This window comes from Trachypithecus francoisi, unplaced genomic scaffold (genome assembly GCF_009764315.1).
Source record: "Trachypithecus francoisi isolate TF-2019V2 unplaced genomic scaffold, Tfra_2.0 Lachesis_group2, whole genome shotgun sequence".
NCBI lineage: Eukaryota > Metazoa > Chordata > Mammalia > Primates > Cercopithecidae > Trachypithecus > Trachypithecus francoisi.
In genome coordinates, this window is record NW_022681465.1 from 45,553,192 (window position 1) to 45,575,224 (window position 22,033).

At 35.5% G+C, this 22,033-nt stretch overlaps 1 protein-coding gene across 1 annotated transcript in view; it reads right to left on the reverse strand.

The window, feature by feature from the left end:
* Positions 1-22,033, reverse strand: part of ADGRV1 (adhesion G protein-coupled receptor V1) — a 544,806-nt gene that overhangs the window by 502,845 nt on the left and 19,928 nt on the right. The window contains 10 exon segments of the mRNA XM_033179148.1: positions 2,765-3,508; positions 4,142-4,359; positions 4,974-5,100; positions 9,609-9,875; positions 11,527-11,650; positions 12,754-12,917; positions 13,619-13,799; positions 14,561-14,746; positions 14,838-14,964; positions 19,926-20,149. Coding sequence (XP_033035039.1) covers positions 2,765-3,508; positions 4,142-4,359; positions 4,974-5,100; positions 9,609-9,875; positions 11,527-11,650; positions 12,754-12,917; positions 13,619-13,799; positions 14,561-14,746; positions 14,838-14,964; positions 19,926-20,149 — 2,362 coding nt within the window.

A 22,033-nucleotide genomic window follows, 5' to 3' on the forward strand; every position in this document is an offset into this window, starting at 1 on the left:
TTGTCAATAACCTCAACGGAGACTGTTTCACAAATCTCCACCCAGACGGCTTTCAGGGTAGTCACAAGTGTCTGGCATGTTACTGTCATGACTGCTCCCATACTGACTACAGAGAACACCTTCCTGTCCAGCAAACCAGAAACACCTGTTCACTGGAGCTCCAGTTTGGATGGGAAATCCTATGCTGTCGTCTCTTCTACCGAATTATCTGGCAACTAAAATGATTCAAGTTCCCCTGATTCTCACAAAACCACATCATGGTTCTCACTGTTAGGATACTATCTGGAGTCAAGGATACAGAAATAATCACATCTCCTTTGGTTTTGTTTCTATGATATGTTAAAAGGAACATTGACCTAGGAGTTAAAAGCTTATTTTCAGGTCTTGGTTCCTCTATTACTTGCCTGTGTGATGCTAGCGAATTTATTTACTGACTCTGACCTCTATTTAATAAATTGAATTATTATGAAGTACAAATTAGGTAATGTATGGAAAATGCCTTATAAATGTAAAACACTATACAAATTTGAGGATTCTAAGGACTTTGCTTCTATGACTAATTCTCTGGAACAAACGTGATCATTATTTCTCTACTTGTAGTGTTAACTACTAAAGTTACAATGCTAAATCATTCAAAATAAAAGTTATAAAAATGCCAATATGTTACAGTGGTTCATGGAGGGAATATGGTAGCTTTCATTCTGCATCTTAATGCTATTCTGTACTTCTCAAATTTCATGGAATACACCTGTATTGTTTTGACAATAAAGAAGAAAAATTGTGAAATATGCATATAGTGTGTGTATATGAACATGTTAACAGTATGCTTAATGTTTATAGTGGCTATCTCTGAATGACAGTAAATGATTCTTGTAATGATTGTAAATGATTTTTATTGTAAATGATTTCTATTTTTGTTGTATATGTGTACTTTACAATTTTTCTATATTGAACATAGAATTGTTTTTTTAAAAATACACTTTTTGATACTGTGAGATACCACTACAAACCAAAAGTAAAGATGGAAGAAGCTAAGCATTAATGAAGTGGAACTCTCATACACTAGAGGTGAGAGTATAATTAGGTTCAACTATTTCGGAAAATGGATAGGCATTATCTACTAAAACCAAATATTTGCACACACTGTCATTCAGCAATTCCATCCCCAGGAATGTGCTCAACAGAAATGCATATGGCAGGCATATGTTCATCAAAAAACATGTATAAGAGTATCCACAGAAGTACTATATGTAATAGACAGAACTGAAAACAACCCAAACAGAAATTAAAAGTAGCACTAATAAATTGTGTTATAGTAACATAAGAGAATTCTATATGGTAATGAGCATGAATATCTACAACCGGCAAAAATATGGATGAACTTCACAAACAATACTGAGCAAAAGAAGCTGGACATTCAAGTGTATATATTGTTCAGCTCTATTTATGTAAATTTAAAAATAGGAAAAGCGAATCTTAAGCTCTTAAAAATACCAAGAGTCAGTAGGAAGGATGGTGAGTTAACAACTGGAGAAGAGTCAAAGGGGGCTTCTGGAATGCTCTGTTTCTTGGTCTGGAGGCTGATTACATGAGTGCTGAAACTGATTAAGTTTTAAAAATTTCATTTATCTGTACACTTACAATATGCATACTTTTATATTTTTTATAACATAAAAGTGTACTACAGTTCAATAACTTTATATATACTTTAAAAATTATCTTTCCAAGTTACAAATTACAAAAATAACAAGTTCCTTCGCAGTAAGCCAGAGGAAAAAACACCAGCTCCCACTTCCCCCAATCATTTCCATTCTCATTCCACCACCACTACCATCACCAAATGAATCAAGGCTAACAGATACTTGCAGGTATTCACACAGCCAAAAAGTGAATAATACCACAAAGCGCTTGTAAGCAAAATCCACGGGATTGAAATTGGTAGATATGTGCATGTTTTCATTGCCTATCTTTTTTCCCCGCTCTGGGAGAAAAAAAATAAATAAATAACTAACGTAAGAGGTTCAGAGAAAAATACTCTATTAAGCTATAGCCATATAAGCTCTACTCTATCTTCCACTAAATATAAAAAGGAACAAAATCATAGGATGGAGGGGCTGAGAGGAAATGGTGACTATAATGCAGATAACCAGTATTTGTGTGTACACACATACAAATGTGCTTCTTCAGGAATCAGCATATGATCTAGTTTAAAGATAGCAAAGATTATCTCTTCAAAGCACTCCACAGAATTCACAAAGTTACCTCCTAATAGTATAAATCCATAATCACTTTTCACTGTGATTTTTCTCTCCTGCTTTCTTTTCACACGCACCACCCTCTACCTCCAGCAACACTGAACTAGCAGCAGTTCCCCAGGTACAACATGCCGTTTCACATTTCTACTCGTTTGCTCATTCCTCTGCCAGGAATATGACTTCCCATCTCTCCTACTACCCACAGAAGGACAAATGTTCCTCTTTCATATTTTTTTCTTTCTTCCTACAAGGTATTGTGATATATCACACATTGCTCTGCTAGTGCCTATTACAGGTTCTTCAAGTGCAAAACTCCGATTCATTTCTGTAACACTCAGGACAGAATTTATCATGATCTTGGTAGGCACACAGTTTTGATTAAATAAATTAAACCAATGCATAAGTAGAGTTTTCAAACACATATTAGCATTTTTTAAAAAATCTAAATTTTAATGAAAAATTTTGCAAACTTCAAATTTCAGTGTCCTAGTTGTAATGATAACCCTCACCATCAGTAATGGCTTCTCCTTTCAGACTCTTGATTCCCCTGGGCATTGCATTTCCATCCAGGTAGAATTCGATTATACCATCATCCAGGATAATTAGTAGATGAAGCCACACACTTTCTTCTAAATATTTCATGACTGTTGCCTTGGCAATGTATGTAGCATTGGAACCCAAGGTTTTATAATGAAGGGAAAGTGTCACATGGGATTCATTGGTTTGAATTTTTACCCCATAGTAGATGCTTCCATTACCATCATCCTTCGCTATAATGAATCCATTCGTATTGGCACTGGGCATTACCCAAGCTGAGAATGTAAAGTTGGCAACTGTATTATTCCTGAAGGGATGATATTTTGGATTAACAGTCCCAAATGCACCCTCTAGTCCGGTGAAGTACAAAGCATCCGTTCCACTATGGTGACGCCGCATGTGCTGTTGTAAATGCACAGTGGTGGGGAAAATTCCAACCAGTAAAAAATCTATCATTGGTGGCAAACCAGCAGGAAACTCACTGGACAGTATTTCCCAGCCCAGTCGTACATCACCAAACACACCCTGTTGCCTCAAAATGGTGAAGTTGGTAATATAAGACATATCATCTTCAGACAGGACATCTTCTGCCACTTCTCTCTCTAAACACTCTGGATCCAAGATGAAAACCCCAAAGGGATCATCATTGAATGGAATCATTACTGTCACCTGGAGGTTGGTTTCTGCTAGTTGGCCCCCAGGACCTGGGGATCCACCTGTAACAAGAAAATTTATGAGTGAGAAATTAGAATTTCAAGTACTTTCTAGTATAAAGAAAAAAGAATTTGCTTAGCAAACTTCTGGCTAAATAATTTACTGATTATCAATGAATAGTAGTGTCACCATGTGGCTTTCACCACATTTTAGGGGCAGGATATAAAATAATATTGGTTCAGCATAATTTTATTGATAATCCGTCAAGCCTGAAAAGAGTATATGAATTAGAAAGGTTTAATTCTGTGCTTAAAACCAAAAGTGATGTGAAAATTGATTGTTTAAATTATGACACAAAGACCAAGCTTTAAGCTACCATGAATCCTTACCTCCCACCTTCCACTAATATCTTGTTGGAGACAGTATAGTTGGTGTGGAGAAAGTCTATTTGCAAGTTTGAGGATGGATGTAGGCCTCCATCCCTAAAACTGAACCAAACTAAGATATCAAAAAAGTGAATGTTAAGAATAACACTTGAATCAAGAAGGGTATTTTAACATTTAAAATCAGATAGTCATGACATAAATACTAAACCAATTGCATTTTGTATATGGCTCTAATTATCTAAGTATAAAATATAAAATTTAGTGTAAATAAGACATGGAAATAAAGTAAGACATGGAAAAACACAGTACCTGAAATGTTTACAAGTTTTAGAATATAAAATTCAATGAATTCAGGAATTTCATCTGGAAAAGCATGGAGAATGATTGGTTTTGCTTCTTCTCCATCCATGAAGTTAACAGTTCCTGAAGTTTCATAGAACTCCTGTCCAGGCTGCAAAGCAGAATCATTCTGAAAGAGCTGCCAAGATACAGAAACACTACCAAAGCATCCTCGGTGCCTCAAAATCCTACAAAATAAGTTAAAGAAAATTTATAAGTAGGGAATCTTACTCTAATGAGAGCTTCCTGTGTTATCAAGGAAACATATTTTTACTATCTATCATCTTTAAATAAACCAACCAGCTGGTTCTATGTGGCAAGCTATGAAGAATTTCATGGGAAGAGAAGAGTAAGGTAGAACTTTAATAAAGAGAATCAGTCTTAAAAGTCTTCAAAATCCAAACTGAAAGATAAATTCTAAGCTCCATCAAAAAATACTAAATGACAGTTGGAAAAAGTTTTCCAAAAGCAAAGTACAAGGTGAGGGTACTCACATATCATCTCAGAGAAGAGTTCCTGAAGATCTTCAATAATTCAAGTTTCTCAGTCTCAAAAATGATTGAAGTTTGAATTAGGGAGGTGGGGAGAATAACTTCTACTTACCTGCTAAAGTTTTTTTTTTTTTTTTTAAGATAACCGGCAACAGCATAAAAAAAGTTTACCACTCATTCAGACTGCCAACTTTGAAATTACTCAATCCTTAACCAATTTTTAAATTTTGAAGGAATATTTCAGAATTTCACACATACTTAATGGTTTTATTTCATCCAATATTAATCTTGCCTTATCTAAATATGCTTACCAAAATGCATTAGTCTTTCCTTCTTCCACTGCTTTGTCTATGGGCTCCAGACAAAAAATGCCATTTGGGTCATCATTAGCTTCAATAATTACTGTAGCTACCCCATATTGATATACTACTGTATCACCTAAATTAAAAGTGGAAAAGAGAAAATAACAAAGAAGTAGCTAACTTGCTATTAAATTTATGTTTTTAAATTAAGAAATTTTAGAATTAAGTTGAAATTTTCAGCGAGAATTTCCTCACTGAAGGTCATACAATAAATGCAAAATACTGCTCCATATTTCCAAAGATGTTTATGTATACACACATATGTACAAAAATACATACAAATACAGAGAGAGATGCCTACATAATTTCAAGATGAAATAGTTTCCATTTTGTTTTTTAGTTACAAGTCAACTATTTTATTGAAAAACACACTTTTCTTCACAAAAGGAATATAGCTTCAACAGCTTAATTAGAAATCAAAAACATAATTTCTTCTATTTTCAAATTTCTTAGGTGGATTATTTTATTTCATAAAAATAATAAAGGATTACCTGATAACATAAAATACTACTGTCTGTGTTCATTGGAATCACTGGCTTGAGCGTTTCCCTTTACATCTCTGCCTTCAGGCAGTAAAGTTTGATCTGGTTGTACATAGAACAAAGCAATCTCCATGGTCTGGGCTTGATTCCTTTCTACTCCAGTTCTTTGTACAGCATATTGGCACTGTTATTGCCTACACATTAGGTCTCCTCTCATCACTTCCCTGTGGTGTCTATCTCTTTACCTTTACTCCAGCTGTTGCACAGGGGAGCAAAAGTCCTTCTCATCTTCATTCACCTAAATTATCATTCCTGAGAACCCAGCTCAAGCAACAACTCTTCCAGGAATTCTTCCTTGAATCCCCAGGTTAAGATAAGTGCCTCCCCAGCATGCTTTCGTGGCACTTTGCTCTTTGTCAATCTATCATAACAATGATCCTACTATATTGGGACACATACACACACACAGACATACACACAATTTTACTATAAGCTCCTTGGACTAATGATTCTTCTTCAATTCCATGCCCTAGAAAAATAGATGCTCAGTAACTGTTGTACAGAATTTATTTATTGCTGGCCGGGCGTGGTGGCTCAAGCCTGTAATCCCAGCACCTTGGGAGGCCGAGGCGGGTGGATCACAAGGTCAGGAGATCGAGACCATCCTGGCTAACACAGTGAAACCCCGTCTCTACTAAAAAGTACAAAAAACTAGCCGGGCGAGGTGGCGGGCGCCTGTAGTCCCAGCTACTTGGGAGGCTGAGGCAGGAGAATGGCGTGAACCCGGGAGGCGGAGCTTGCAGTGAGCTGAGATCCGGCCACTGCACTCCAGCTCGGGGGACAGAGCGAGACTCCATCTCAAAAAAAAAAAAAAAAAAAAAAGAATTTATTTATTGCTGAACTGATGCAACTAACACTTTCAAAAATAAATATATACAACAACACCTACAGATAAAATTATAGAAACAAATTATATATAGCAAACCAGCTCATCAAAAAAAAAATTATACAACTGTACTCAACTTCACTTGACAATTCAATGGAAAAAAAGACATAAAAATAGCAAATCATTGTGTAGAAAATGCTGACAATAAATAAAGAGCATATAATAAAATCTAACAAAAATGAATAAAAAATAATAAAACCTAATTTTGGCAGGGTTCTATTACCATGTGCATTTGTAATGCAACATGTCCTAGTGGTGCTGAAAATTCATTCTGTTTCTCTGCAAGATGAACTGGCAATATTTAACAAGGGCTTGAAGGATGGCCATATCCTTTGACCCAATATCAGACCACATGCTCTAAATGGTAAGCATCAGGATAAACCGCCACTGCCAGCACTACGTCATGTCAGAAATGCTGCCTCTACAGTGTCCCATCATGGGTCTCACCAGTCCTTGATGTTTCAACATCATAAAGGAGGAAAGAAAAGGAGGAAAGAGCTAAGAAAGGATGTATTTAAAAATCACAAGTTCTAGGGATTTTGTCATCTGAGCCTTCTTAACAAAAGTAATTGGATTCTCAAATGCCATCATTTCTGGAAAAATATTAAAGACAAATGCAGCAGCAGTATGAAGTAGCACACATACCTCAGGCCAGTAACCCAATCACACCTTGTGTTCTTCCTCTCTCTCTCTCTCTCTCTCTCTCTCTCAAAATCAAATGTTAATATATATTTTTTCCCAATGACATAGTTCACAAAATAAACTAAACCTCTTTTTCAAGTGTCAATTTCCAGCCAGCCACAGTGGCTCACGCCTATAATCCCAGCATCCTGGGGGGCCCAGGTGGGCGGATTGCTTGAGGTCAGGAATTCTAGACCAGCCTGGCCAACATGACGAAACCCCATCTCTACTAAAAATACAAACATTAGCTGGGTGTGGTGGTACCAGCCTGTAGTCCCAGCTACTGAGGAGGCTGAGGCAGGAGAATCGCTTGAACCTAGGAGGCAGGGGTTGCAGTGAGCTGAGATCATACCACTGCACTCTAGCCTGGGCAACAGAGTGAGACTTCATCTCAAAAAAAAAAAAAAAAAAAGTCAATTCCCCTACTCTTTACAAAAGGTTCAGGATGTTTTGATTCATTCACTATTTAACCATATTGGCGTTTTTTTCCTAATGATAGTTTAACCACAGTGGTATGTTTGAGACAAAAATGTTTACCAGAATCACATTAAGTTAATATATGTCATCAAGAACTTATTTCTAGAGTAAATAAATTCTATTAAGATAATATCATTTTTCACACCTGTAATCCCAGCATTTTGGGAGGCTGAGACGGGTGGATCACAGGGTCAAGAGATCAAGACTATCCTGGCTAACATGGTGAAAACCCGTCTCTACTAAAAATTAAAAAACTAGCTGGGCATGGTGGTGTGCGCCTGTAGTCCCAGCTACTCAGGAGGCTGAGGCAGGAGAATCACTTGAACCTGGGAGGCGGAGGCTGCAGTGAGCCAAGATTGCACCACTGCACTCCAGCCTGGTGACAGAGCGAGACTCCATTAAAATTAGAATAATAATAATAATGTCATTCCTTCATTGTTTTTCTGTATTTCACAGTAAAACTTTGTTTTCCACTTTTACTTCACTAAAATTATTTTTATCTGTAGCAACTCCTTTCATTTAAATTTTAGAACAATGATTAGATTCACCAAATGTTTTTCATCTACGTAAGATCTGACGATGTTTTTCGCAATTGTGAAACTGCCCTTGTGGGTTTATTCTACAAAGTCAAATTTTCCTCACAGGATAATAGTTTTTAGTTTTAACTTTTGTGTTTTCTTAGTTAAGCTATGTGAAAAATGAGAGACAGAGAAAGACAAAAGGAGAAAAAGAGGAAGGGGACTAGAAAGAGGGACAGCAGTGAAGAAAGTCAAGAAGATGGGGAGAATGAAAGACACAGCTAAAACAATAATTAAGAGATCTCTTTCTCTTCCTCAGTCTTTCAGTCCAAAGGGCACAAGGTGGAATACAATGTTGGCATTACACTGGGGGTGGCAGATAGGGCATCACGGCACCCCGATGCAAACGTTAGAGCTCATGAGGGCATCTCTGTGGGAGAACACACTCTAATGTATTTAGGTTGATAGCGCATCATGTCTTTAGCTTACTCTCAAAAGGTTCAAGGAAAAAAAAAAACTCCTTGTACTGTTAAGAGAATAAAATAAGTATGGGCCGGGCGCGGTGGCTCAAGCCTGTAATCCCAGCACTTTGGGAGGCCGAGATGGGCGGATCACGAGGTCAGGAGATCGAGACCATCCTGGCTAACACGGTGAAACCCCGTCTCTACTAAAAATACAAAAAAAACTAGCCGGGCGAGGTGGCGGGCGCCTGTAGTCCCAGCTGCTCGGGAGGCTGAGGCAGAATGGCGTGAACCCGGGAGGCGGAGCTTGCAGTGAGCTGAGATCCGGCCACTGCACTCCAGTCCAGGCGACAGAGTGAGACTCCGCCTCAAAAAAAAAAAAAAAAAAAAAAAAGAATAAAATAAGTATCAAGAGAAGCCATAGGCCTTTCCAATCTACAGAAAGTAGAGCCAAAACATTCTCAAATCCCAAAGAATAGGGTGAAAACATCCTGTTTCATTTATAGTATGGAGAAGAAGGACGAACACATCTTTTTCCCTTGCAGATTGTCATTCATTTTGGCCATGGCTCCAGAGAATTATCAAACAGTTGAGGTTAGCTGCCTACAGAATTAAGCTTCCCAACCAAGTGTGTCAGCACCCTGCTCCAAAGAAAATGCTACAGGATACCTATCCCTTAAGTCGCTGGGTGACCAGGCAATACCTAGGGAAGCCATATTCCCAAGGCCTGTTACTTTTAGCTGTAAGAATTCACTTACTTATATATCAGAATTTTCTATTCGTGCCATATTGTAAAGAAAACGTTAAAAAGGATGTCATAAAGTATACAAAATACATAAAGGTTCAACACATATATTCTTCACCCCATTTCTCAAGAAAGCAATGAAATAATTTTGCTCTTGAACAGTACAAATACAGTTAGGCCCTACTTGTCCTCATTATTGGACTATAGTGCTTAATTTCATCTTATTAAAGCACCGAAGCAGATATGCCACAAAAAAAAAGTATAATTTACTTACCTGTTGAATTAAAGAGGATTATATAAAAGGACTCATCCATTTCTGGGATACCATCTTCATTAACAAATATAGATATGCTCTGCTCTCTACTTCCAACCTCAAAAATGAGCGTTTCTCCTTTTTCAACAGGAATGAAATCTCTCTCTCGTGCAGTGGCCTTCCCATCCATGGTAGCGTACTGGACCGTGCAAGTCACATCAACAGATCCATTTCTGAGAACTGTAAAGTTGGCAGTCTCACCTTCCTGAACCCTCACTACACGAGGTTCTGAAATATCGACAAAGAAAATACGTGAGCTTTTCTGATTCCACCACATATTTTCAGATCACACTGTGCTTCTCCCTGGCCTCCGAGACACTTTCTACTGTGTCTTTGCCAAAATAATTAGCTCTGTTCCCAACTCTGACTTGAGTCCCCTCTGATTACTTCAACAGTCAATGGCCGTCCTCTTGCCATAAGTCCTACAAAATCCATTATCTTCAACATCGAATCTGTCAGCAAATTGCATGCTATTTAAAATCCTCTGCCTACTATCTCATAAACTTCATTTCCAAGTTGAGGATGTAACTTCCTTGAGAACAGGCCCAGAGAGCTTATGTTTTATATTTGTAGCAGCAGTTACCAGAAGGTTGAACATAAGGTTAATTCATTAAGTACACATCAACTGAAGGTTAAGAATATAAATCAGGCTGGGCGCAGTGGTGCACGCCTGTAATCCCAGAACTTTGGGAGGCCGAGGCAGGCAGATCACGAGGTCAAGAGACCAAGACCTCCTGGCCAACATGGTGAAAACCTGTCTCTACTAAAAATACAAAAATTAGCTGGGAGTGGTGGTGCCAGCCCGTAGTCCCAGCTACTCAGGAGGCTGAGGCAGGAGAATTACTTGAACCCAGGAGGCGGAAGGTACAGTGAGCCGAGATCACACCACTGCACTCCAGCCTGATGACAGAGCGATACTCCATCTAAAAAAAAAAGAGAGAGAGAGAGACGAAAGAAAGAAAGAAGAAAGAAAGAAAAAGAAAGAAAGAAGAAAGAAAGAAAGAAAGAAAGAAAGAAAAAAGAAAGAAAGAAAGAAAGAAAGAAAGAAAGAAAGAAAGAAAGAAAGAAAGAAAGAAAGAAAGAAAGAAAGGGAGAGAGAGAGAGAGAGAGAGGGAGAGGGAGGGAGGAGGGAGGGAGGGAGGGAGGGAGGGAGGGAGGGAGGAAGGAAGGAAGGAAGGAAGGAAGGAAGGAAGGAAAGAAGGAAGGAAGGAAGGATACAAACCAATAAAATACAAAAGGCTACAAGATTCCTGCATTGGGTAAATTAATCCATATATAGCTGACAAAAAGGATTCAAGAAAGAGTTACACATCAACCATTTCATAAACAAAACCAAAAGATTCCTCAGGTGGCCAAAGACAGTTCTAAAGAGAGCGTTAAAATGGCAAAATGAAGAAATTTTAATTAATATTTCCCTTAAATATTAGTTTAGTTATTATAGTAGTACATGGCTATCCATTAGGCACAATACTCAGGTCCTTCTAGTACATAATCTAGCCCTGAACCAGCTAGACTGTGTTATTTGAAGAAATCACATGGAGAAGTGTTCTTTTCTGCACAAAAGAAAAAAAATACCTAGAAATTTGAAAGGGTTTTGGAAAAAGATAACAAAACAGTACTAATTTTTTTTTGCTTCAAAAAGTTTTGAAGTATTAGTTAAAACTTCAAACAAATAAAATAACAATGTGTAACTCAAATGAATTACAAAATCATCTTTAAACAAGCATCAATTGTGCTTTATTAAAAATGCTCAATGAAAAAATTGCTAAATATATGTATATAAATGTATGTATGCATGTGCATATATATATGTGTGTGTGTGTGTATATATACTGTTTAAGAAATATGTGAACTCATTCAAATAAGATAGCAATACCACCTGCAAAATAAATGGGGTCATCATTTCTTCTAATCCTCAGAGTTGCAGTTGTTCTATTTCCCACTTTAGCTCCTCCAGTGGCATTCAGTAAGACAATGGTAAATTCTTCCATTTCTTCTGGAATCTTTGGAAAATGTTACATGTTTTAAGTCAGGTGACTTATACACATAAATTACATTATATATTCTTAAATTATTGAGGTTTTTTTTTTTTTTTAAAGCACCATTAACCCTATTATTCATTTCCTTTTCGGGGGCAGAACTTTCCCTAACATATTCAGGTAAGACTCAGATCCCCCAAAAAATAATTTTCATGTGCATTCATACAAACAGCCAGTTCATTTAGACTAACTATGAAATTTAATGGAAATATAGATATTTTGCCTTATATAAGCTAAAAACAGGTATACCACAGAGGTCATATTATTTCTGCAGGAAAATGGGAAACATGTTGATTTTTAAGATGAAACATAAAAAACAACTTTTTGAACACTTAGAGCAGTTTGTCATAGTAACTAAAGCTCAGCTAGCTCACAAAGGCCGCTTACAAACCTCACTGAAGTTTCACCTGCATGGGTCATAAAGGCCTCACTCCATGTGCTAACAAGATTTGATTCCCCACATTTCTGAGCCTACACGGATCCCCAGGTGGACACTGTTTCTTTTTCACGTCATCTCTGTGCACTGGTGCTCCCCTCCCCCTGAAACAGAAAGGTGTCAGAATTTTGTCTCTTGAGGAATGGGTCTGAGGGAAAGGGGACTGGTCTCCATAGCCGTTCTAAGTGTCACTCTCCTAGGAAAGGTTCACTCCCTGTTGTTACTAAGATCTTTCTCTTCACTATCAGTAAGAAGAAATGCCATGTTTGGTCCAGGACTCATGCGACCCTGTGTCCTGATGCTGAGACCGCACCACAGGACACTTGATAGCTGACCTTGCCTTCAAAGGGACTAAATACAAGCCGAGGGCTTCGCCTCTCCAACTAAGAAGCCCTGATACTGGATACATGAGCATTGTCACTGACCACTCTCAGTTCTAGAGTTCAACATGTCTTCAGGGGGACCAAAACATAATACTGCTCTTCTGGCTTATGGTCAGACACTGTCACACCTGAGTTCTTTATCATAAACTTTTATCACAAAATATGTTACCAGATGTTTAATTATTTAATAAAAAATAATTATTGATCAACTACAACAAGTAAGGCAGAAAGTTATATGCAACATTTACCTCATCTGGAAGGGAGTAAATGATAATATTTTTTGAAAATTCCTGATCTCCAAAGACAATAGTCCCTTGTACAGGAAATACATCTTGTGTAAAGTCTGGACTGACCAGCCATGATACACTAACATCACCAAAGTTGCCTCGATTTCTTACTACATCATAAACAGCTGTGAAATGGAAACATACATAATATATATGAACACATACAAAACATTAAAATGATGAGTAAAGAAATTTGTTAAATAAACAAACATAAAAACACCTCTTTTTAGTAACTGCCAACTATTTGCTTAGCACAGTTTTTAAGGTACATATAAAAATATATTAGCCTGTTCCTCCCTCTGTAGCTATATAATTAATTAAATAAATGGACTCAATCTCTTCTAGTTTGGGATTTTAGAAGTCAGTCGGAATGGGAAACAGAAGGATGATGAATTAGGCACACCTATCATAAAGTCCCGTAAAAATATCTGCTAAAAGCAGTTACAGGAAGCTGCATGCTCAAGTGCGATTTCCTTACTCAGACAGACACTGCTCTAAAAATAAACTTTATCATTTCCTGTCAGCTCAATAGTTCCCTAGCAATAGTTCTTAGTTTTAAGGTTCTTCCTATTTGGATGGACTCATTCTTGAGTATTTGAGTTGCACTGCATATGCTTAAGTGGTATCGAAATATAACTGAAGTCATCAGTATCATCACAATATTATGTAAGAAATAAAAATCGTGGTCCTAAATATGATTCTAAAAAATTCTGCACTATGTATAATTTCTAAGGCAGGGTGAGCAACTGTCAATAACTAGTTACTAAAAAAATTATATTTCTTCTTCAATAAACAGAAATACAATATAAGACACAGAATAAATTACCACTATAGATATCATCTCCTTTGCTTTCATTTATCATCACAATTAGACCATCAGAAACAAATTCTATAATCCCATGAGGATCATCATTTTTCAGAATCGTTATATTGACAATGGTGGCACTTCCCAACTTGCTTTCCCGGTCTCCGTGGCTACTGAGGACCACCCAGTAGTGTTCATCCAACTAAAATGAACGTGTCAAAGTATGGAAATTATAAAGTTGACATTTTCACAACAAATTAAAAAACATAAACTTTCAAGAATATTAATATGCTCAAATTTTCAGAAGCATATAACTCACTGAAAGGACAAAAGAGGTGATATTATTTCTTTAAAAATTAACATTCTCCTATCAATTAAGAGAGACACCAGAAATACATATACATTGTCCAAAAAGCGAAAAAGAGAAACAATGATACTACTCTAAAATGGTAAGAAAAGTGGATGTTATCACTGATGATCTAGTCATTTAAACTTACAAAAGTGAATAAAACTAAATTAAGAGTTACACATGTATTGCTGAGTAAGCATAACGGAACTATACCTGGTTCCATTAACATAAAACTTGAATTTCTTTTTTTCAACAAAGTAATTCTATAGCAAAATTTCTTCAGTTTAAAACCACATCATTAAAAGTTCAGTCAATACATATTACCTAAAGGAAGCCTTAACATGAATAAAGCTAAAAGGAGATGAAAACTGGTCACACACTGAAAGTCTAAGACTGTTATTTCTTTATGTGGGGCAAAAATACACCATTCTAATTTGAATGAGTCTTCATTTTTTAATCTTGTGTTAAACATTTTCCAAATCTATGTACTTCTCAATCTTTTCTTGCCTACCTCTTTCCTGTCTCTTTGCCAATGTTCAAAATACTTATATTCATAATATACCAAATACTATCAATCTTACAGAGAAACATAAAGAAAAAATAAAATCCCATACCTCTGGTATCCCATCCAATCTTGCTAGCAAGGTGATCACTATCTCCCTTTCTCCAGGTTTAAATTCTAGTACTCCTGTGTTTCCATAGAATTCATTGCTATCTCTTGGCTCTACTCGGTAGTGTAGAAACTGCTTAACAAGGGACCCCCTCGATCGGATGATGTGGAGCTCTACAGATTCTCCTTCCTTTAAAAAAATCCACAAAAGTTGAAACCCTTTGAGATCATTCTTCTAAAGTTGTGAGCACAGAATAAGTGGAAGTTTTTTTCATACTTACTTTTATAACATAGGGTCCTCTGGAAGCAGGAGAAAATTCAAAAACTCCCCCAGGTTCATCATTTTCCAAAATAATTAGGTCACGGCTAGTATATCCAGATTTCAGCACTTGGTTTTCCACGTTAACCCTAGAGAAGTCAGAGGGAAAAATAGCACCTGCTACTTCCAGTTTTACTTCTGAATTTTGCAGGCTTTTAAGGCAGTATTTACAACTCTTCAGGATAATGAAAAGGAAGGCTATGAGGAATTAGACCTTAAGTGAATTTACGTGTGTTGAAATCATTTAAGCTCAAAACAGTTTTACTCCTAACAGTTGTGAAAGAACTTCTATTTCTGAATTCATTACATCTTTTTTATTTGATAAAAAGCAAACACTACATAGGTACACCAAGAATAGTGTAACCAAATGTCATCAATATATTTTATTTAAATAAAGTATCAAAATTTGCAGATTTGATTCTAGTTTTAGAAAAATTTAATTTGTAACACATAGAAGATATCTTAAAACAAAATTACGTTTCAATTTTACATACACTTGAATTTATTTTTAAAACTCATTACATAAGATCATACTAACTGAATAGAGCACATAATAGCTGGATAACTAAATGGACTAAAGCAATCCACGTTGATAAAAATTAAACACAATTGTAATTACATCTTAGGAATATGTTGTGGCTTCAGCTGTCTTCTATTCCCCTTAATTTTCAACCTGTGCTTTTTTCCTTTTAGTATAAAAGAAAATGTAGGGAATATAAGAAAAAAAAAAGAATAGAATAGATCTGAGATGCATGACATGTTATACCAATTCCTATGTATCTCCAAAAGAACATATTAAAACAATATGTTTTTTAAATTTCTGGTTTTAACATTCAGAGCATAATTAGAATGATCAAAGGGACTTGGAATGCAAGATTCTGAGAGTTAAAAAGCCAGTAGGCTCTTAAGTATTATCAATCCTGCAAGCTGCTCTAAACCTTGCCAAATGTCACATCCTATTGAACCAAAAATATATTCATGCTCAGACCGCAAATCACAATGAAACCACAATTCATAAGTAGAAATATGTAGAAGAAAAGCTCACTTCCTATTTAACAGAGAATCTGAATTGACATCTTTCCCTAGTTTTTAGAGATCTGATAATATCTAGCATGCTAGTGGCCACAGAAGAGAGAGTCTAAATAATAGGAGAGTTATTTTATACAGTTAAAACAGTCTTATGATTTTCATAGCAAATTTATCCATCGTTTATAACAATATCCTCATTAATTAAAAGTTATTATATCCATATAAGCTAGGAAACAAAAAACTGGCTCAGAATGCAAAATATAAAAATCCATTCTGAATATTAAATAAATTTATTTATTTTTAAACTTTCTTAAAATATGCTACCCTTACGTGAAATGCAAATTCTGAAAAGTTCTGTATACGACTCTGAGATATAAGCAAGAAATTGCTTAGATGCACTCAGAAAACCAATGGAACTGTTCAGATAATTGATTGCTAATTCTCTGTTAAACAAGCTACAAGATTCATAAAAGATGTTGGGTAAAAATTTCAGAAGTACAGCACAATAATTGTTCTTGTTCTTGACGTTATGTGTACCTACAAGGAAAGTTAAAAAGTTTAAGTTCTTCTTAATGTCATTACACTAATTCTCAAATTTCAAAATATTTTAAGTGCATTCACAGTGCGAAACTCTTAGGACCAAAAATAAATAAACACCTTTGTGTAAGCTCCCCTTATCATGAGAAAATGAAACTGCACACAAAGCATGCACAGCCAGGTGGACAGGCAAAATTTCCCAAGACCTGTAATCATGCAGAACAGCAGCCTTGTCCAAAAAAATCACTTGCAAAACAAAATACTGAATCACCAAAAACAAGGTATTATTTTGTACACTTACCCAAAATACACGACAAACCTTTCAGTTTCTACCCTGTCAACACAGAAAGAAGTGTGGGAGGGGGAAACAGGAGGCAGGGCACCATTTGCCAAAATCTCACTAATACTGCGAGAAACTTAGAATGGCAAGGGAAAAATAAAGCTAAAGAAAGGTTTCCTTTTTTTCCCAAGAGCTAGTAATGCTGATTTTACGGGAACTCTGCACCCTGGATTCTTCGCTATTGACAAATGCTAGCAAGAGCTTCAGCAGTTCCCACTTAATGGAAGATGACCCCATGGCCAGCAAGCTTGTCAAGACTCATTCAAAACATTCCTTTCCAGGCCTCCTCCAAGGCGCTTGTGCCTGCCAAGCACTGTACAGGCTCACAAACCGCAGCAGCTGAACAAATTTCTTTCAGCCCTGCTTATAATTACTTAGTAGCTTTAATTAGGTTTTAAAAATATAAAAACCTCTCAGATCTAAAGCCAGTTGTTCTTTGAGTTAGAAAAAACAAAACTGTGTAACTAGAGAAATCTATACCTATATCATTTGCACAGCAATATACTGAAGAAGCCATATCATTATATCTTTTAATTACATCAAATATTACTTAAATACAACTTTTATCAGGAAACCAAAACACTTTTCCAAATCTGCAGTGTATTCCATTTTCAAACAGCCTTGAAAGCACATGTCAAATGTAGAGCCCTATAGCTTCACTTTCAAAATCAAATGCACCATTTATAAATATAGGGTTATATACCACATGTACCAAAATTTTTCTGAAATAAACTGGCATGATGAAATTGTTTGTGATCCGAGGAAAACTAAATAGAATATTTTTAATCAGCATGGTATTTGAAAGCACCACAGGTTTTTTAGTACCAGGGCAACTTTTGTCTATATTGAGTTGAAATATAGAGAATCTGAACTTGGATTTGACATTGAGAGAAAATTACAAACTGTTATCACAATAAACTGTTAACTATTTTTATTGCAATATTGTATTGTGATTTATTGTAATCACACGTGCTAGCATTCATTTATTCTTTCACTCAAGTTTCGTCAAAACTGCAAAACTAAGAGCGAGTTTATGATAAAATATGGTATCTAGATTTTATTTAACTAAATGTCCCTGAACATTCAAATGTAATTTGCTCATTCTTGTTCACACACAAGTGAGATAATACAAGTAGGCACCAATTATTAATCAAATTAAAACATTTTAATATATATATGAACTAACTTCCTCTATTTGAAAAGACCCAATAATTTCTGAAATTTTCTACCTCATGATTTGTACTTCCTTATGTACTATTTTTACCCATAGGAGAAAGAAAAAGAAGAACAAAATAAACCCTTAAAAATTATACTTAATTTCAAATGTTACCTAAGATTTAAAAATGAATAGTTTGAAATAATATAAAGAATAGTCACTATCAATTTGCAGATGGATAATCTAAATCATTCTTTAAACATTTAGTTGAGAGTAGAAACTGTCAACTAAGCCAGCAAAGTTTGTATGGATTCCTACAGCATTGTTTTATCATTATTGTTTCTGTTTCTTTAGTTGTTTTCAAGATTGACCACTGAATGCTTACACCTTACTTAAGGAAAACCAAAAAAATTTTAATTTCCAATTTACATTGCATTACATTTTACTGATTTTTTTTTTATCGTATGAAATACCTTTTCTTAAGAAAAGGTCTGAAACATACATTAAAACTGTAAGTCATCTAGACTCTGTGTGTGTGTGTGTGTGTGTTGTAAATTGGTTTTTGCTTTTTGGTTTTTTTGTTTGCTTGGTATTTTGGTTGTTGTTTTGTTTTACTCTTTATGTAAGAAAGGAATTAAACACAATGTGGTTTTGAAAGAAAGCAAAAGGAACAGTGGACATTCAATAATTTGTGGCCTACATTCTATACTTTTCTTTCACATAAAAATAAAAATCAGTTACTCATCAGATTTTTAAAAATGTGTTTAGACAAAACACCTAAAAAGAAAAATCTATAAGACATTGATATAGAGAGATCCAGAGATTATATAAAATAACTTTTACTACTTTAGTCTTGAATAATGTAACACAAAATGTCCCCTGAATTTATCTGTGAATTTTATTGTTTCTAAACATGAATTGCACAAAACCCTCCAAAAGTCACAGTAACCTTCTCTAATATGCATCAACTTTCTTTTTTTTTTTTTTTTTTTTTTGTTGAGACGGAGTCTCGCTCTGTCGCCCAGGCTGAAGTGCAGTGGCCGGATCTCAGCTCACTGCAAGCTCCGCCTCCCGGGTTTACGCCATTCTCCTGCCTCAGCCTCCCGAGTAGCTGGGACTACAGGCACCCGCCACCTCGCCCGGCTAGTTTTTTTTTTTGTATTTTTTAGTAGAGACGGGGTTTCACCGTGTTAGCCAGGATGGTCTCGATCTCCTGACCTCGTGATCCGCCCGTCTCGGCCTCCCAAAGTGCTGGGATTACAGGCTTGAGCCACCGCGCCCGGCCGCATCAACTTTCATATAAAGAGACTTGTGTCAGGGATAAGATTGATCCTAATTTTTTAAAATTATGAAGTCATTAAACACAGTATTTTATATATTTAGAAAGGATTTTCTAAACTACTGAAAAAAACTCTTTGAAAGATCGTGAAATTTTCTAAATATACCCACTGAGAAAAGCTAAATCGATTCTTATTAATTATTACTGAAGAGGATCTCTTAATTTTGTGCAATTATTTATTCTCTAGAAAATAATCATAAAATTAATGTTTAAGATCCATGTAAAAAAGAGAATTTTATTATATGAAGATTAATGCTTTCTTTTTACTCACCAGCTCTAGTCCTCTCTTCTGTTGAACATAAAGCCAGCAGAACTGTTTGCTTAACCTAACGTTTTAGATTTAGATTTAGATTTGTTTAACCTAACGTCTTAGATTTAGATTTGTGCCTTTTTTTAAATATAACAACATATTAGCTATGTTTCATATTTATCTGATACCTTCCACAAATTCTCTCTGCAGTGCTTCTTCACAATGAATAGCAGGGTAAAAATTCACTGAAAGATATAATTATACTCATAGTCTAATCAGAAGCCATCAACAAATAACAGAACAGTCTGAAGGCCAGTATAACACTATTTCTTGATTTCAAAGTTATTGAAGAGAACTCAAACATAAATATTACTAAACACTTGGTTGTTTTGTTCTTACCTGTCTAGAGAAAGTGTTACAGTTTCATTCATTTCCGGTATGTCATCACCTTTGACAGTAATGTTGATTGTTGTGTCACTTTGCCCAGATAAAAACAAAACAGAGCCATTAAAGGGACCTATATCATCTGGGGTCACTGCTTTTGAATTAAAGCCAGAGGGCTTCAAGCTCCAGTAGACAGTAGCCTGGCCATCAGTTCCATCCCGATGTAAGGGAATGTATACCTTATAAAAATAAAAGAACAGAATAACTTCTTCCAAAATATATGTTCAGAAATTATATAAGCTTTGGTATTGCTATTAGTTTGTACATATATTATTGTGTGAACATATGTATTCTATATAGAGAAGTGAACTATTAAATGCATTAAAACACAACCAAACAATCCTCTAAGCATGGAAATAACTTTAAATATATTTTTATTAATTTTTGCTAACCAAATTTATATACAAAACACCCCTCACCCAAAAATGTGTCTAATCTGGGTTTTCTTGATAAAAGACAAATATATTAAAACTCAAAGAATTGTGAAAAACATAGAGCTATCTTGCTAAAGAATAAATTTCCATTAGAGGTTCTCTGAAAATAGAATTAACTTACTATCACAATATAAACTGAAAAATAAACTTCAGTGATTAAAACTGGAAAATTATGTCATATAAAATACATCCTAAGTGATGGGGGCAAAATTTTAAAAAAACGTTTCTAACCAATAGGATAAATACCATAGAAATAAAATCATATATTTTTATCATGACTCTGAGTTACCTTGAGCAAGTTACTTAACCTCTCTGATCCTAATTTTCTCATGTGAAATAAAGCTAATGATTCCTATTTTGCAAGTTTGCAGTGAGGATTACAGATTGTTTAAGTAAAGTATCTAGAACAGTGCCTCTCTACAGTATAAGCCAAATAAATGGAAGCCATTATAATAATTCTAAAACTCAAATTATATTTGGTGGTTTCATTCAAGGGCGATACACTTTAAAAATATATAATAAAAACATCACTATAGATCATGATGACGTTTTTTCAAAGGAAGAATATAAAGGAATATTTAATGGTTAGATTATGCTATTCTTTTTATGCTCCTAAAAGAGGAGTATCCTGTTTTATTTTTTCTTTGCCCTTTACACTCATCTTGGAAAAAAACAAGATATTTTCACCATTAATCATTCTGCTGCTTCACCTAACAATGGTCATAACCTGAGACTAGTGAGCAAAGATTCTTATGGAAGGCAAAAGAAGTAACAGAGGGCTGGGACCCTGAATCACCTTGAGGGAGTGGGCATCATCCAGGCTGTATCTGAAACAAACAAAGGAAAACTCCTAGTTTTTCTGCTATTTCCCAAGAGGGGAAGAATGCAGGTCCAAGGAGCCCAAAACTTCCTAAAAGCTAATTTTTCTTCAGGGAAAAATATGAAATGGTAAATTTACAGCTATCTAAGATAAATAAAAGCAATCCATTCCTTAAGAGAAAAAACTAAATGCTTTCCTGTTTTTAGAAGAGTTTTCAGGAAAACATGAAAAATCAAAACCATCTTGAAAGATGAAACTTCTCTGTCCATTTATAGATGCTAATATACAATGGAAATTGAGGTCACCATATTTTAACATAAGGCTTTGATAACAAAAACAACTCTCCTTTCTGATCTAAACCTCAACTCAGTTTAAATCAAATTTAAGTGTGGGGGATTTGGAGACGGTCTTGGACAAACTATGACTCAGGAAATAGTAAGGCTAAAGGAAGAGCCCTCCCTAAGAGAGAAATTCAACCAGGGCATGGTTGAAGGGGAGGGATGGTGTGCTCTGCATGTGAAATTTTTATATGTCTATATGCAAAAATTTACATATATTGTATATATAAAGTAAAAAATTCTTAAGATTTAGCATTCCACAGCTTTACCACCATCATCTCCATCATCAAGCATAAGACCCAAGCTGGCCACCTCACTCCAACCCAAATATATGGAATGCTCAGAAATGAAGTAGGTCAAGCACACCTGTGGTGCCATGTCTTGGCCATTAAGAAAAAAAGAAAAAGAAAGAAAAGGTTTATACACCAGGTACGATGCCTCATGTGTGTAATCCCATCACGTGGGGAGGCC